The following is a 17,338-nucleotide window of genomic DNA, read 5'->3' as shown; positions in this document are numbered from 1 at the left end:
TTTCAGCATTTACTTACAAATAGTTAAAAGGATCCAGCTCGTATTATTTTAATATATTATTTTTTATTAAAAATATAATATTAGGGTATTTAATAAGATAAAATATATTTTAATAATTAATTAAATATTAACCTTTAATTCTTAATGAAATGTTAATATTAAAATAACATGACCTATTATGTTACTTCTAACATGAGAGAAGTTTGATTCGTAATTAAATATTATTATTCATATATTTTTTCTTAATATATGTTTGAACTTTGGAGAGGTTGATTGGTGATCAAGATGTTGAAAAATAATTCTTATAGTTGTTATAACTCACCCCTCGAAATAAGTCTTTTAGAAGATCTCTGATAAGGATGGTAATTACAATTGAAATCGAATCAGTGAACGTGGTTAAAAATTGTTTGACTGGATAATGATTTGATTTGGAAAAAAAATGAACATTGTTTCAATGGATATGATTTGATTATGATTATCACTAAATCTAAATCAAAATCCGAATCGAATGTGTGGGTAACCAAACTAAATCGAATCAAATATATATAATATATATTTATTTATTTAATATATTATTTATACACATGATATATATATTGACTAATGCATTTTTTTACAAGTATTTTAACTAATGTATTACAAATATATAAAATATTTAACATTTATAAAGTAATTAACAAATAAAAATAAAACCTAATCTTAAATTATTTTATTTTTATCAATCAAATAATTATATCCAATAAATTTGAAGTTAATTTGTAACTTTATGCAAAAAGAATATAACTTTATTAGAATTTGTCTTTATTTATTGTGAAGTTATCAAATTTTTTTATAAATGTTATTTGCAAGAGTTTGTCTTTGTTTGTTGCTATGGATCAAAATAAAAAAATCATGGTTAAAATCGAAATCGAATGGTTTAGTTATGATTTTTAATTTTTAAAACTAATGAGTAATTGTTTGGTTTTGGTTTTAGTAGTTTAAATTTGGTTTGATTATGGTTTTAGTAAAAATCGAAACTAAACTAAACCATTGTCAACTATAATCTTTGGGGAAGCTTTCCAAAGAACCCAAAAAGAACTAACCACAAACACATTAAAGTCCAAGAGGGTGTTCTTTCTTAGGAGGTTCTTGAGGGCCAATCCACCCAAAGACTCTTCAAGGATGCTTGCCTCGAAAACTTGGCCCAATTCTCATCAAAGCCTCCTTATGAGACATGTCTCCCACAACTTAACTCATATTCTTTACCTTTCTTAGGGTTTCTTTTCTTCAAAGATATTTCAGGGAAGTCTCTTACCTAGGTCTTTTTGAATCATAACTTATGGAGATTTAGGCACTATCCCAAAGGTTGTGTCACGTGTCTTAGCCCTTTGAGGGATATAAATATCCCTTAACCTCTCATCTTCTAGGATCTTTTTTTTTCAACTCTTTAAATTACTTACCAACACTTCAACAACCACATACACAAACTCATTCAAATACCTCTTACTATTCAGAAACACCGTCCACACACTCATTTGCATTGCCCTTTGCATCATTCTTTTGGGTCTATCAACTTTACCAAATAACAAAGACTCACTTGAAGCCTTCAACCTACTCGAAGCCTTATTGTCAAAAACCCACTATAGATGTCGAAGACCCATCCGTGGACCTTGTTCATGGCCTCCCAAAAGACCCTTCAGGCGACCTTATCAAGGTAATCCTCTTGAGGTATTCTTATGCTTTCCTAAACAACAGATCGTGTAACATCTCGAAATTTGAGAATTAAATAAATGATTATTAATTTATTTGGGTGTTTGGAGTATTAAAAAAAATATTTATTTATGTAATTTTGAGAAAGTAGGAAATTTAAATAAATTATTGGGAGTATTTATAAAAGGGTTAACTAAATTACTTTGGTAGAATTTTTGGAGAATTCGGGGTTTGAGTGTAATAAGAAGGAAAGTGAAGTTCGGGCCAGTGTGCAAATAATAGAAAATGTGGGAGCTGAAATGTAAATTTTGGAAATGGCGATAAGTCACCTTAAATTTAGTTAAATCTGTATATATGCATGAAGGTGAGTGCCAGCCGAGCGGTTATGCGTGCGCGTGTGCATGCAGGGGGACGCGGGATCGATTCTCGGCTGCGCGCGCTTGAGGAATTCTTTTGGATTTTTATCAGCCATAAAGCGCCAAAACGGCGCCGTTTTGATTAGGCGGTGGGCAGCCCTTGGCTGCCACGTGGCGCGCGCTGGTGCGCCCTGCGGCTGCCTCTCTCACGCCCACTGTTTGCACGCTTTTTAAGGCCAAATTGGCCATGTTTTTCTACCGATTTTGCTGCCTTTTTATGCTTCAAATTGAAGCAAAAATTTGGATTACATTAGAGCAGAGCAGAGAGCTCGGGAGAAGAAGAAAGTGGCACGTAAAGGCTGAAAATTTTGAGGAAAATTGGGAGAAGTTGAGGAGTTAGTCAAATTTCATTGCGGATTAATTACTCGGGTGAGTAAATAATTTTGTTCGGTTAGAAATTATTTAAAAGTTTGATTTTAGTAATTTTGGATGATTATACTGTGTTTCGTGTATTAATTTGTTGCGTACGTGTATATATATATATATATTAATGCACTGTGTGCAAGGGTGAGCTTTCTGTCTGTATAATATTTTGATTGTGAGGGTTGTGTTGCAGTGAGTGTGCCGAGAGCTAATTTATATATCTATCTATATATATATTTTTAAATAACGATGTAAACAGCAGTGGTCTTGGCTGATTATATAGATATACGTATATGGTTTCTGTTGGCTCTGTTATTGCACGAATGGCCGCCATGGTAGGGGAGCTTGTTGTGGGGGGTTTATATATGTGTTCGAGGATGCCTATATATAAATATATATTGATACACATGCAAGGGCAGGTGTGTACAGTGAGCAGGGGGGTGTGCGTGTGTATGTTCACTGGGGAAGCTTAAGATAATTAATGGGTGTGTTCATTAGGTGTGTTTATGAGGGAGAAATTGAAGTGATATATTTATATATATGTATATATAATGTTGAAGGATGAAATTGGAGGCACCAGCACGTCCATGTGCTCTTGGAAGTGCTTAAATATATTTATATATATATGTATATATTTATGTAAATGTGGCTTAAAGATTACAAGTATCTAAATAAGTAATAATAGTAATAGGAATGATTTAATTTAAAATAAATATGAGATTTAATGGGATTTTATTTACGGTGTGCCTACGTGGGATTTTAGACGGTTAGATTTAATTAATGCGAGCTACGGGTTTATTAATCGCTCTTAAACGTTTTACTTTGCAGCGGGAGTGCAAGGAAGAGAAGAAACGACCGTGTAAAGGCAAGCTCCTAACCCTCTCCTCGTGCTTTTCAATTCCCGTGAAAGACCCCGTGATTTCTCGTATTTAGTCTTCTCCCTTACTTTGTTTTGGCACTTAGCCTTATCTGTTGAAGTATTATTCATTTGTTTTAATTAAATTAAATCCGAGACTTCTAGCATTTTATTTGTTGTGAGCCTATGGGGGTTTGTACCGCCCCCACTCCTTTTGGGAATGATGCCGGACCCAGCTTGGGAACTAGGTTCCTAGACGGGCGAGTTTATTTATGATTTTATGGGGTTTATTTACAGTTTTTCTCGGATTTATTTATAGTTTGGTTAGAGCTATCGAGCAGTAGGGCAGGGGTCGGTTGTTGGTGACGCTGGGGTAGACTATTGTACGGCCCTGATGTGGACCGTCGGGTGGACACTCCTAGTCACTGACCGTTGACCGGTGCCGGGCACTGCTGACTAGCTCTGCCGGTATGTGATTTACTGCATGATTAGATACATTGTATTACTGTTCATGATTTGATATACGCATGGGTACGGGATGCATATTGGGATATCCATTTATTGAGAATGCTTGGACACGGACATTCTAGTTTGGTTAGGTTGCATCCAGCGCGAGCATATGCATGGCGTGTGGTTTACTATGTGGGCGGAGCATGGCCTGATGCCTGGATGTATGGGCGCCTTGTATCACGTTGATGCTCACTACGCCATTGCATTTCTATGTGCATTGCATGGATACTGGTAGTATTTAGTTCTCGGACGGGAGTACCGTTCCGAGGGAGCCTATGGCTCGGTTGTCGGGAGTACCGACGGATACAGGTGACGGGAGTACCGGCCTGGGACAGCGCGCGCAGGTTTGTGGAGACATTTGTTGCCTTTCAGGGCAACGGCAGGTTGGTATGGGACTTGGGTGCCAAGTGTCTTATGTGGGCCCCAAGGACCGGTATGTGCTTTTATTTTGTTATGCTATTGAGCTGTTGTGTTGTAGTGTCTCATGGCTTGTGTGTACCTGGGGGTTTATTCTGGGGTGAGATTTCTGGTTTAGTGTAGCCTTCAGCCTTTTCTTCCTTATGCTTGCTGAGTCTCTCGACTCACCTTGCTTTCCATCATTCCAGGTAGTGGCGGCGTGGGCCATAGCAAGGGAGTCAGCTTTAACGGCAGAGTCGGTGTGGTGTACAGGCAGTCTCGTCAATCCCTATCCACTCTGATGTCTAAGTAGAATTTACTCTATTATTTTGTACTGTGCTAGGTGTTTTCTCGAGTCTTGTGTATGTCGGCACAGGAGTTTGTGTTTGTTTATTTATCTTGTGACCGCTGTGTTAGCGGGGTACTCATAGTGCATGCATGTCTTGAGCTTTGCTTCCGCTGTTCTTATTTTCGCGTATGCATGCCGGGGTGGTCTTTGTCTCGTGTTTCATTATTTTTCTCCTCCTGTAGGCACTCCCGTTTGAGTAGTCCGGGTGGTTGGGGATATCCGGGCGAGGGTGCTTACAGATCGAGTTTTACCCCTAGGTTTTACCTATTCTCTTGGATGATGGATAGAGCATATCCCCGAGCCACTGTTGCAATTCTCTCCAAGTAGGATTCACTTTTTCGTCTCATCTAGTTTTGTTGATTTTCTATTGAACTTTCCCAACATATTAATTTTGATTGTTATATTTCGATAATAATACAAGTTAATAAATTTTATAACAATTATATTCAAAATTAATAATAATTCATACTAATTTTATTTAAAATTAACAATATATCTACTCATTATTGTTAATTTTGAATATAATTATTATAATTTTATCATTTTGTAAGGATTATTTCTCAAATTTATTATAGATCTAGTATTTTCATAATGAAAACTCAATGGGATGTTTGGCCATGATTTTTGCGTAGCTAATATGTTCTATTTATTTTTTAATTTGTGAATGGTAAATAAACAAAGAAAAATGTTGAGAAAATTGGTTAAGACCAGGAAATGTATCCTATTTCGGGATAAGTTGCATATATTACATATTATTGTTAATATTTAAATAAGTTGTTTACTTAAATAGTTTAAAGCGAGGTGTATTTGTAACATCCCCTTCTCCAAAAATTACATGAGAAGAGATGCAATGAAGAAATAAAATAAAACTAACTGATAAATTGAAATTTGATGCCATAAATGAATATCTCGATCAACTGAAATAAAAATTCTGAGTCAACATAAATTGAAAACCATAAATTCTGTCTAAGGGACAATCCCTCAAATGAAATATAAAATAAACTTAAATTGATAAGACATCAACTAATTCCAGACATCTTTTATTTTGAGCGGCTCCACGTACACACACTATTGACCACTGCTATTAACACCCACGTCTAGTACTCCCTCGTTAGGACCTAAAATGGTAAAGAATACAATGTGAGCTACAAAGCTCAACAAATAATAAGTTGAAAGGAATAATAAAATTGAATTAAGGAATATCGATACTGATACTAACTATACTTATATATATTGGGAGATATAATAATCATTGGATTGCGTTTATAAGATGTATGCACATAATCTGTAAACTAAATCCAGGTATGCAACTTTGGCTCATAGGCCCACATAATCTGATACATACTTAACTGATATAAATTATGCATACATAAAAACTGTAAGCACATACTGTGAGTAATATGCCACTGGTCGTCACAAAGCAAGCAACACACAAACTGAAATTGGTGGAATCCCCGTGAATAAGCTGCCTGGCACCCATATGCAATGTTATGCTCATATACATGCTGACACACGATATGTAGTGCTCCATATAAAGTTACGCTCAACGCTCATATTAAGATATATGCACATAATCTCACAAAATAATGTTGAATGTGTCTTATGATCACCATCAATTATATTGGAATACAAAGATTTACTTGTATTTTCCCTTGAAATACAAAATTTATTGATATTTATTTAATTATTTATTTATTCCGAGGGTTGCAACATGAAAACTTCTTAAGAGGGTCACCTATCATAGAACTACTCCCACCTGAGCACGCTTTAACTTTGGAGTTTTGAAAATATTGAAACCAAATATGTGAAGAATGAAAGTTTGGTGTGAGTGTTATACATCATAGGCCCATTTGGATATGGAATTGGCCCATCTGGATACAAGACACATGAAATTAGGATGGGTTGTGAGAGCCATGTGAATAAGCAAAATATCATTCGGATACCACACACAAACATAATTGGACACATTCGGATACAATACAAAGCATTTGGATATCACTCACAATTCACAACAAACACATCCGGATACGAAGACGAAGCATTTGGATACCACTAAGACCATTCGGATATGAATAATAGTCATCTGGATGTCACTCATAAAAAACTTTTTGACACATTCGGATAGTCTTTAGCCTATTCGAATGTCACTCACATAAAATTTTTTGACACATCCGGATAGCCTCTAGTCTATTCGGATGTTACTCACATACTCTGAAAAATCTATCTGGATATGAAGGAACCTACTCGGATGTCTGCAACTTTTAATCACAAAAACGAACAAACACAAAGACTCGGATCTTGAACAAATCTTAATGAAACTACACAATTCCGAATAAAATATTGGGAAAACAAATATCACTCGACATGCAACAATATCAGGGATGATTCAAAGATAATATTTAATTGAATCGCTAGAAGAATCATTCATGAATTGAAATAAACTCACTGTAAACGCATATATATATATATACACGTATCTGTATAATCTGAAACTCAAATAAGGAGTTATTGAATAAACTGATAACAGACTAACATGAATCTGTAATGAAATGAATTACAGATAAGATACTTACCTGATAAAACTATCTGATCGAACCCTTGAATGATCTCGAAGACTCTTGCAAGACTCTGCTATCTCTTAACCTCTCTGTTCTTCACATGACGTGCAAAAAAATATGGCTAATGAGGCTATATATATATGCCTATAGGAAGCCCTAATGCCTATCTCCTTCTCCTATTGGCACTAGTAGACTTCAAACCCAAAGTTCTCTCACGTTTGCATATCTCAATCTCTTAATATCAATATAATCCTAATTCAATTATTAAAAAAATAAATTTTTTAAATGACCCTCATGTCTTTGCATTTAATTTTTACAATAAATAAATAGAATTAAATTCTATTTAAATATTTTTATCTCAATTAAAAATCTAAATTACCACATTAAATAATTAAATGACAAATTCTCTTAATTAAATACTTCAACAATTAATTAAATAATTCTAAATAAATACTAGACCCTCTAACGGGTTGTTATAGTATTTATCATCAATGAATAAATTTAGTTAATTGATAAAAGTTAGAAAATAAATTTATTATTATTTAATCAATGCACTTAATAATACCCATAAACAAAAACAAAATAAATATGCTAAATTTACATTTATGTTTTGAGGTTGTTTAAGTTGGAATTTTATCGATTCATTCTGCAATTTTTGTTAAGATTGTGTTTCAACAATTAATCACGTGTTTTTACATGATATTTTAAACAATGTTGTGGAAGATAAGGAAAACAATGACAATTATTCAATAACATATATTTAATTATTGAAATATAATATTCACTAAAGTTTAATATTAAGATATCCACAAAAAATAGTTTAACATTAAGATAATGCCACAACTAATTTCTAAAATTAGAAAATAACATGTTAAAAAAAAAAATTGGTACCGCATGGGTTCTCAGCCAGCCATCCAAACTTTTTTCTTGTAAATGACAGGTGACAGCTTGCCTAACATTAGCAAATTTCCGAGTCTTGCCTAACATTAGCAAATCTCCGAGCCTTGCATTCATGTCAGTCTTCTAGCAAAGTGCTAAAAAGAATGGGAAGACGTATTAATTGATTGAATTATGATAAATTGAGATTTGCACAAATAAATTATAAGTTTGATTTCTTGTTTTGTGTAATAAGATAAAATCTTCACTTACGATTTATCTCCTCTATAAAAATTAAAAATATAAACGATGAAAAATAGTATAAAGCGATAATCCCAAAATGCTAAAAAGACTTATCGGAGCCCTAAAATTAGGTTGGAATGGGAGTTAAAGCTCTATGCCTAATGCATTGTGACCGATAAGATTTAGGCTCATATACAGTTAACTAGAATTTAAAAATGAAAAAAAAATAATTGTGATGATGTTGTTGATGGCCATTGAAATTTAATCTTAAATCATTATATAAAAATTAATGGTAATTAAATTAATTATATGTAAAAATTTAGATATACATATGAATAACATGTTAAATAACATATAAAATTTAATGGAATAATTAAAATGTTAAAATTTAAATATATCGTGATAAATGATTAGATGGGACCAACCAAATTAATCCACACACAATGGAAACAGATCGAGAGAACAGGAATCACGAAAACATAATATTGACACACACACCCCCACGCGCGCGCGCGCGCGCATATATATATATATATGTATGTATATCTTTAAATAGAAGTCCTTGACAGAAAGAACCAGTGGCAGAGCGGGCTGGTGCCACTATAATCACTCTTGACACACAACGCAACCCAGAGACATATTCAAACAAGAATCCTCCAACCACTGAGAATGACAGCGAATCTTTTCATAACCCTCTCTTTAATTCTCTCTCTCTCCACCTCTCTCTCGTTCTCTGTACAAACCGGCGATCGCCCAATAAAGAACCTAATCTTAATGTCTACTCCAACCTAACTAATCCCAACTTGGAATTAAAATTTTTAACCTTTTCACTTGCACGGGGAATTAACTATTATACGTTCTTCAAGCAACGCTGATGACGCTATCTCCGCTGCTGCTGTTCAAGCTGTCGGGCATGGCCTGGAAAGAAGAAGGTCGTCTCGCCGCCGGTGAGTGATACTCCGGCGGAGGCGGAGGCGGAGGCAGAGGCGGAGGCGGCGATATCGAGAGCTTCAGGGACAGAGGTAACAGGTAAGCGTTTGGCGTCTGATTCTGATTGAGACCTGCCATTTTTGACGACGGAGGGATGGGATTAATAGGTATTGAAGCGAGATTACGCGGTTGAATCCGATTTTCCCCCGTCGCTGAATCCATATACTGTCGATTAAAAAAGGAAGAAATAAATGAAAATTTAACTAATTAAGGACATATATAGATATATATTATTTTCCATTGAGCACAAAGAAAAAATCAGGTTCGATGGAAATTGGTAACAGACCGGATCCGTGGTGATATCAAAGAGGCTTGATCGGCGCCGGCGCCGGTTGTGGTTGTTCAGCCGGAGAAAGTACTTCTGAGCGTGGCTAGCGACCTGAGTAGGAGTGCGTGTCTTCACAAAGTTTCTAGAAATTCCTCTCCAGTCTCCTTTGCCTACCTTCTGCAAACCTATCAAGAACCGCCTGTGCTCTTCCTCCGTCCATGGCACTCCTATATAAAACAATTATTTTTTAACCAGATATTTACATAAACGAGGAATAAGACGGATCTATGGAGTCGGAAATACCTCTTTTGCGTTCACCAGATCGAGCGGAGGCGTGGACGACGTCATCGGAGTCGTAGTCGGCGGCGGCGGCATCAGGATTCGAGTCCTGAGGCTGCTGCTCGTACTGAACTAGATTGTTCATGCTAGCGCTCTTCCGGAACGGTCCTTCCGTGAGCCGTACACCGAACAACATGATGCCGGTGTTGCTGCCGGAGGCCCCGGCGCCACCAGATGCTCCACCGCTGGCGTCCGAGCAGGTGCGCGAGTTGTGGCCGTTGTTTCCGCACTGCGAACACATGCGAGACATAGTCGATCGATCGGCGTCGCTGCGGATGATCGAGTCCGTACAATGTGTAATTTGGGGAGCGAGCGAATAGAGGAGGATGATCTCACTTCCAAAAAACTGACGAAGAAATTGTGAGAGATAGAGGCGATGGTTAAAATGATGGGATTAGGATTCATTTTAACATGTTTAGCATGTGGTTTTATGAAAGTGATGAAATAGTCAACTTTTGTATGAAATTACAATCACAAAAAAAGAGAGATAATAATTCTCTTAACTAAATCATGTAAAACTAATCAAATCAAATAAAATATTATAATATGAAGAAGATATTTTGTACTGTAACCGGTATTCCTATTTCTCCTTTTATAGAGGAATCGTGTGAGATCTACTTAATAATTTATCGACAATGGTGATAACACGTAATTTTTTTATTTTTTAGTGCAAAATACACTTATGAGATATTATTAATAATCTTAATTATTTTTATAGTTTATCTTAATAGTAAGAAAATAATTATTCACTTATCCTAATTATAATATAAACAAAATCATGGGTTAAAGAATATTTGTCTTACATGTCCTTTGTTCACTTGGCATTGGCATTTTAATGGTTCCTTCAAATATTTCCAATCTCAGTTATCCGAATAACCATTTGTGTACTTGTGAACACCAAATTAGCACCATATATTAATGTCCTAAATTAGTGATTTGCTATCATGTTTTGGGCGCAAGGATATTATATGAACAATTTTTAAGGTAGCGTTGTTTGAAATGAGTAAGATATGATTATATAAAAATAAAGTTATAAAATGATTAAGATACAGTTATAAAGTATTTTAAAAATTTTATCAAATTATTTGTTAAATTTTTTAAAATACACTAAGGAACATATGTTATTTTTTCTTATTGTAAGATTCAAGATAAATTTATCTGAAAAGTCAACTATAAAAAGTTACGTGACTTATTTTTTAAGAGTCGATAGATAAATTTAATAAATATAATAAAAAATACTTTTGTACACTAAAATTTAGTCCTTGTGATTTTGGAGGCACAAAATAATAAATACGAAACCCTTTTGTTGTTGTAGAAAATACAATAAGTAAAATTTATAAAATGAGAAGCTCAAGTTAAGATAGAGCCAAGCAAGGAACAAAGAATTAAAAGTCGAGAGACAAATGGCAGGCTATTGTCCGAGGGAGAGCTTAGTTCGTTGTTCGAGAGAAATCTCGTGCTTCTATCTAAGGGAAGAGATAAATAATTTTTAGTCTCTTAAATAAGCAATTTTCAAACTTGAAGAAGCAACACAAGGACTAAAGCATGAGAGTGATGTACTTGCCTGAGGGAGTGCTTTATTGTCTGGAATAGTAACATTACGAGATAGAAAAATAGTTAAAAGACAAGCAAGGATTTCTCTTATTCATCTTTCAAATTAAACTAGATGCGATCACAACTTATACATATTCAAAGTAGACTTTCGGGACGCGACTTATCTCTTCATAGACCCTACCTTCACGTTGTATGGATGAGATCATGGAAGGGCGACAGATCGCACCATTAAATGTTGCCTTCTAAAAGGCCACTAAAATTTGAACTTTCGATACTCTTATTATTTTTCTCATATTTTATCATTGTGCCATGCCCATAGAAGCTCCTTCTTAGATATGTTTTTGGGCAATAAGATTGCATACGAGGAACTCTACTTAATTAATTGGACACATTAAGGTTCGGATTCCTGTAATTAGCATTTAGGAGTTGAACAATATCTTATTAAGTTCCTCAGTTTTATGAATGGTCTGAATTTATGAATACTCTTAAATTCACTAATAATATTAATTTCGCTTAACCATCATTTTGTTTATTTATCTTAAATTATTTTTTAAAAAGGTGATTAAAATTTTGATTAAACCAAAATATTGAAAAAAAAAATGTTCGAAATTGGTTGTTCAACTTGTAGACCGATTCAGTTCACTATCCTTATTAAAAAAAAAATCAAAATAATCAAACTGATCAAAATCTTCACACAAAAATTAATCAAGTAATATTTTTTTTACTTAAAAAACACATTGTTTTACTAAAGTAATAAATTTTTTAAATCGAGTAATATTATTTTTAAGGAAGTAATAAATTTTTTTAATTAAATAATATTTGAAAATTAAAATTTATTTACAAGAGTTAATTAAATAAAAAATATTCTTAACTAAATAATATTATTTTTACTTAATTAACACTTATTTTTACTCGAGTAATATTTATTCTCTGAACTACTTTTATCTGTTCGTATTTTTTAATTTTTTCTTAATTTTTTAGTTTGAATAATTGTTGAATCGATTTGGTTTAATTTTTTTAAAAATAATTTGTTTCATTTGAATAATTTAATATGTTCGATAATCGAGCGAATATAACCCCTAATTTTTAATTTTTAATAAGAGGCTTATAGGGTGGCTGAAGTGTCCATTTTATATTTAAAAAGAAAGAAAGAATGAAAAGGTTTTGCACAAAACGACAAATTTGGAAGCGAAAGGGAAAGGTGACGAGGTGGAGGGGGCAGGTCAAGTCTGGATCGTCGACTTGGCATATTCACTCCACTGCTTGCTTTTTATGAAAAAGATTTGGCTGTCCGTATTGTGGCTGTCCATTCCAACTTTTCCAAGGGATTTGTGAGATCTAGGAGGCATATGGACCCGACCCCCTTCAATACTGACAGTCCCTTCGCTAGATTAAGGACAGGTGCCCTTTATTTATTTACTATTTTTTATTAAAATAAATATAATAATAATATTATATTAAGATAAGATTAAAATATTTTTTAAAATAAAATATAAAATAATTAAGATAAAGATGAAAGTATTTTAATATTTTTATTATATTATTTGTTAATTTTTATAAAATATATTAGAAATCATATAAATTATTTTTTTATTTGTAAGATTTAAAATAAATTTATAAAGAAAAGTTAAATTTATCTAAAAAATTATATGACTTTTTTTTTAATAATTATTAAATAAATTTAATAAAAAAAATTTATCCAAAATATTTCTTATATCTAATTTTTTTAATCTATATATTAATTAAAAAACACTACATTATCCTTCACCATTTCGCCATTCCTCACATATATGGCTTTCTCTGCTAAGTCCAAAATAATATATTATATCATGAGTATCACAGTTAACTGAAAAATCAAATATAAGTGGATGTTTATTTGTGAAAAATATTTTTATATTTTTTATTCTAATGTTACAATTAAACCCATTTTAATATTTTATAGTTTAAAAATTAATATAATTTATTTCTGAAAAAAATTAAATTTAAATTTTTAAAAAATATTTTATTCCTTAAAGTACCGTTTATTAAAATAAATAAGATAAATTTGTATTAAAATAAGATTATAATATTTATTGAACTAATATATCAAGATAAAATTAAAAAATATTTTAAAATTTTTATTAAACTATTTATTAATTTTTTTTAAATATATTAGAAGATATATATTATTATTTATTTATAAAATTAAAGATAAATTTAAATACTCTCGTTCTCAAAATCTACTGGTGGATGTCTAATTAGTGGGGGGAGATGCTTCCAGTGTTTTTCCATCCCAATCAACATTCAACACTTCAGTTGTGGCGGCTATGTAGCCGCCACTTATAGGGGCAATGAACTTCCGATCACGTGACTTAATGCCCAAATAAGAGGAACATAATGATACATAAATAAAGTTTTACAGCGTAATATTCTTACGAAATAACGTCACATATTATAATTAAATATTACCAAACTTTACTAAAGTAATTTATATTCTCCTCCATTATTTTTTTTTTCTGGTCTCTCCAAGGAATCCCACCCTAGATTGCGTTTGCCCAAAATTGGCAACTTTTGTTTCCCAGTGAATAGATAAAAAGATTATAAATTTAATTAAAATAAATAAATAAATAATATATGAGTTTCATGAATAATACAATTCCAGTGAATAGATATTGATGTGATACCACCTAAAATTACCAAAATATCTCTACGCGCCAATAGTCTTACTCGCTACGTGGATCGCTTGAGAGACTGACACGTGGCAAGTCTACAATCCAGAGCGGAGGCCGAAAAATTCGACCCGGGCTGCAAGACCCGTTCCAACTTGATCGAGATCCTCGGGAGTCGTGCCCCCGCTCATCACGAGTTTATCTAAGGTACACCATAACGGGTCTGTATATAAAAAGACAAGAGTTCTCACTAGGTATGATTAAGCTCTACAGCTCTCACAGTTATTACGACTTGCATTTATTCTAGTGATTTGAGTGTCAGAATCTACCCCGAGGGACTCTAGCCTCGCCACTCCGTTGTCTTGCAAGTTCTATCACCGATATCCGACATCGCCAAGTTCGAGGTTCGATTATCAAGGTCCATTCGCAGAGATAGCACGTGGTGGTCGGTCCCCAAAACCATCATAAGATTTAATACAAGATTATTATATCTCTTAGCTCATATTATCTCCATGAGTTTCTTTTTCTTTTTTTATCAAATTTATCCTCTTCCATCTAATTTGTTATATAGCCTCACAATTTTATCTATTATTAAAAAAAACTTAAATATTTCACGACGATTGCAAATCAAACATCAATTCCATTAGATATGGCCGGGATTGTCAATTATCTTTATTTATAATTTTGTTTGTAAGATTATTATAGCATTGTATGTATGATATTTTTTTTATCAATTTTATTTTTCTATCTTGTCAATTATCTTTATTTATGATTATATTTTTATAAGATTATTATATCTCACGACTTATATTATATCTATGAGTTTTTTATTGATTTTATTTTTGCATATTTTAGTTTTTTTAAATATTAGAAGCTAACAATAATTTAGATGAATTGTGAGGAATTCATTCATTATTTGGAATTTGGATTATTAATAAGTTTGTTAATACAACAAAATATTTGTGAAGATGTATGATTTAGATATTGTTGATATATGATCGCATTTTTTTTTTAATTATTGATTTATAATATAATACTATTTTATAAATTTTAAATTTAATAGGTCTAGAAGAAGGAGAAGATGATGAAAATTGGCCAAATTTATATTTTTGTTCTTATATCTTTATTTTTTTTTTCTTTTGCGACCATTTAAATTTTTTGTTATTTTGATTATACTATTGAACCTGGTTGTCAATTAATTTAATTCATATACTTTGATATTTTTTTTATGTGACAACCTAAACTTTTTGTTGTTTTGATTATACCATTGGACTTATATTTTTTAGTTAATTTAATCCTATACTTTAATGTATACAAAAATAGAGAATAAAGTGAGATGAAAAAATATATATTACACTATTCATGTCAAAGTATAAATGTTAAATTAATTTAAAAATACAAATTCAATAGTATAATTAAAAAAATGAAAAGTTCGAGTTAACAAAAGAAAAATGATCAAAGTACATGTTGTAAAAATTATATTGTGATTCGTATGATAATTAATAAAAAATATCTCATCAAATAAATCAGTAACAATTATTCGGTATATTACAGTATAATAATCAAGTCATATATAAGATATAATGGTATTAATTTGATGAGATAATTAAATAATTTATTACTTTAAAATTTTATTTAGTTTAGAAGACGTGAAAACTCTTAAAAGAATCTTGATGAGATAGTACTTTTATTATTATAAATAGAGGTCATTTTCCTATCTAACATAAAAAAATAATTACAATTATACTTATATCCATTGATACGATTGAAGTTAAGGGAGAAAAATCAAATTTCGGTGTTTCTTTTTTGACTGACAATTCTATTTACAACTTAAACTTAATTTTTAATGAATACATATACACGTTTATTTATCGCATTACATGATTTATATGAGTTTCTTTAATTCTTGATTACGATGTATAATTGTTTATTATTATTTGTATAAGTAATATTATTGCTTACATAGAGATTAAATTAATTAAAAAACATAGGCCTAGGAATTTAATAGGAACAATGAAAAATCTAAATGATCGTATAAAAAAAAAGTAAAAGTACATAAACAAAAATATAAGAATTTATCTTCCCATCTTTCATATTTGAAATCTCCATCTTTATCGTCTTATTCTAGATTTGAAATTTTAATTTTAATTTTTGTCTTCCATATTATTCACTATCATCATTTTATTCCTCTATTTTATATCTCTCTTTCTCTCATTTTTCACCATTGTTGGAGCCTATGGGTTCAATGTCGAAAACATCCAGTGGGTTCTAATGTTGAAGCCATTATATTGGTTTTAGCGTGAGAACCCAACAAGAGTTCTAATGCTAGAATTTGTGTGAATTTTAATTAGTAAGGTTATTTTTATTTTTTTTAATTAAAGAAAGATTAAAATTAAGTTTATAAAATTTACACTTTAAATTATTAATAAAAAGATATATTTTAATAATTTATCAAAATATATAAACTAATTTGATTGAAAACCAACCACAAAGGGTATCTAAATCTAAACAAAAGTATTTAACAAATAAATAAAAGTGTATTGACCAATTTAACCATAAAAATATTCTCTAAAATTCCTTCCAATTTCGTAATTAACCACTACATGAAATGACGACAGACCTTCGCACACCATAGAGAAATTTTATATGCACTCAATATTTTTACTCTCCACACCCATATTAAAAAATATGTAAAAATAAAAAAATTATTTTTATTCTTATTCACAACCACTTATCATCGTACCTTACTTGCAGCCACTCATTATCTTTGGAGGTCGCCCATCATCTTTGGTGGCCCAAACTCCCATTGGCAACCACGATGAACGCAGTCGCCATCAGCTCCCACCTCTCACCTATTATCGTCTCTACTTTATTATTTTTCCTTCTTTTTATCTCTCTCCCACCAAGGTCACTCCCACCGGCGACCACGACGAACGCGGTTGCCATCAACTCCCACCTATTATCGCACCAACTTTCCTCTTTGTCTCTCCCATATGTTGTTGTGACAAACGTGACAGCCATCATTGCACCCAAACTTTAGGGTTTGAGTGCATTCAAACGTCCTTGAAACCTGACAATGATGAGTGATGCGATCGTTGATGAGAGTTTTGCAATGATGAGCAGGTCAACGAGTATCGTTGGTAGGTACGAATGTATCTTGTGGCCACGAGAATAATGATGGTCGGGTGCAATGATGACTAGTGATAATAGGCGATGCCAAGAGAATGGCTGTGTAGGATGATATTTTTAAAAAATATTCATGTAATCGTAGAAGATTAGCATT

The 17,338-nt window shown here is 32.2% G+C and overlaps 1 protein-coding gene across 1 annotated transcript; it reads right to left on the bottom strand.

Annotated features, from left to right (window-relative positions):
• Nucleotides 1–8,716: 8,716 nt before the first annotated feature.
• On the bottom strand, nucleotides 8,717–10,251 carry LOC127788007 (transcription factor MYBS3). The gene is made up of 3 exons (XM_052316124.1): nucleotides 9,818–10,251; nucleotides 9,533–9,741; nucleotides 8,717–9,411 (listed from the first exon to the last, which is right to left on the bottom strand). The coding sequence occupies exons 1-3, from the start codon at nucleotides 10,101–10,103 to the stop codon at nucleotides 9,118–9,120; spliced, it is 789 nt and encodes a 262-aa protein (XP_052172084.1). The 5' UTR covers nucleotides 10,104–10,251; the 3' UTR covers nucleotides 8,717–9,117.
• Between the last annotated feature and the right edge of the window lie 7,087 nt (nucleotides 10,252–17,338).

Source organism: Diospyros lotus, chromosome 13 (genome assembly GCF_014633365.1).
Source record: "Diospyros lotus cultivar Yz01 chromosome 13, ASM1463336v1, whole genome shotgun sequence".
NCBI lineage: Eukaryota > Viridiplantae > Streptophyta > Magnoliopsida > Ericales > Ebenaceae > Diospyros > Diospyros lotus.
This window is presented reverse-complemented; position numbering and strand designations above follow the sequence as displayed.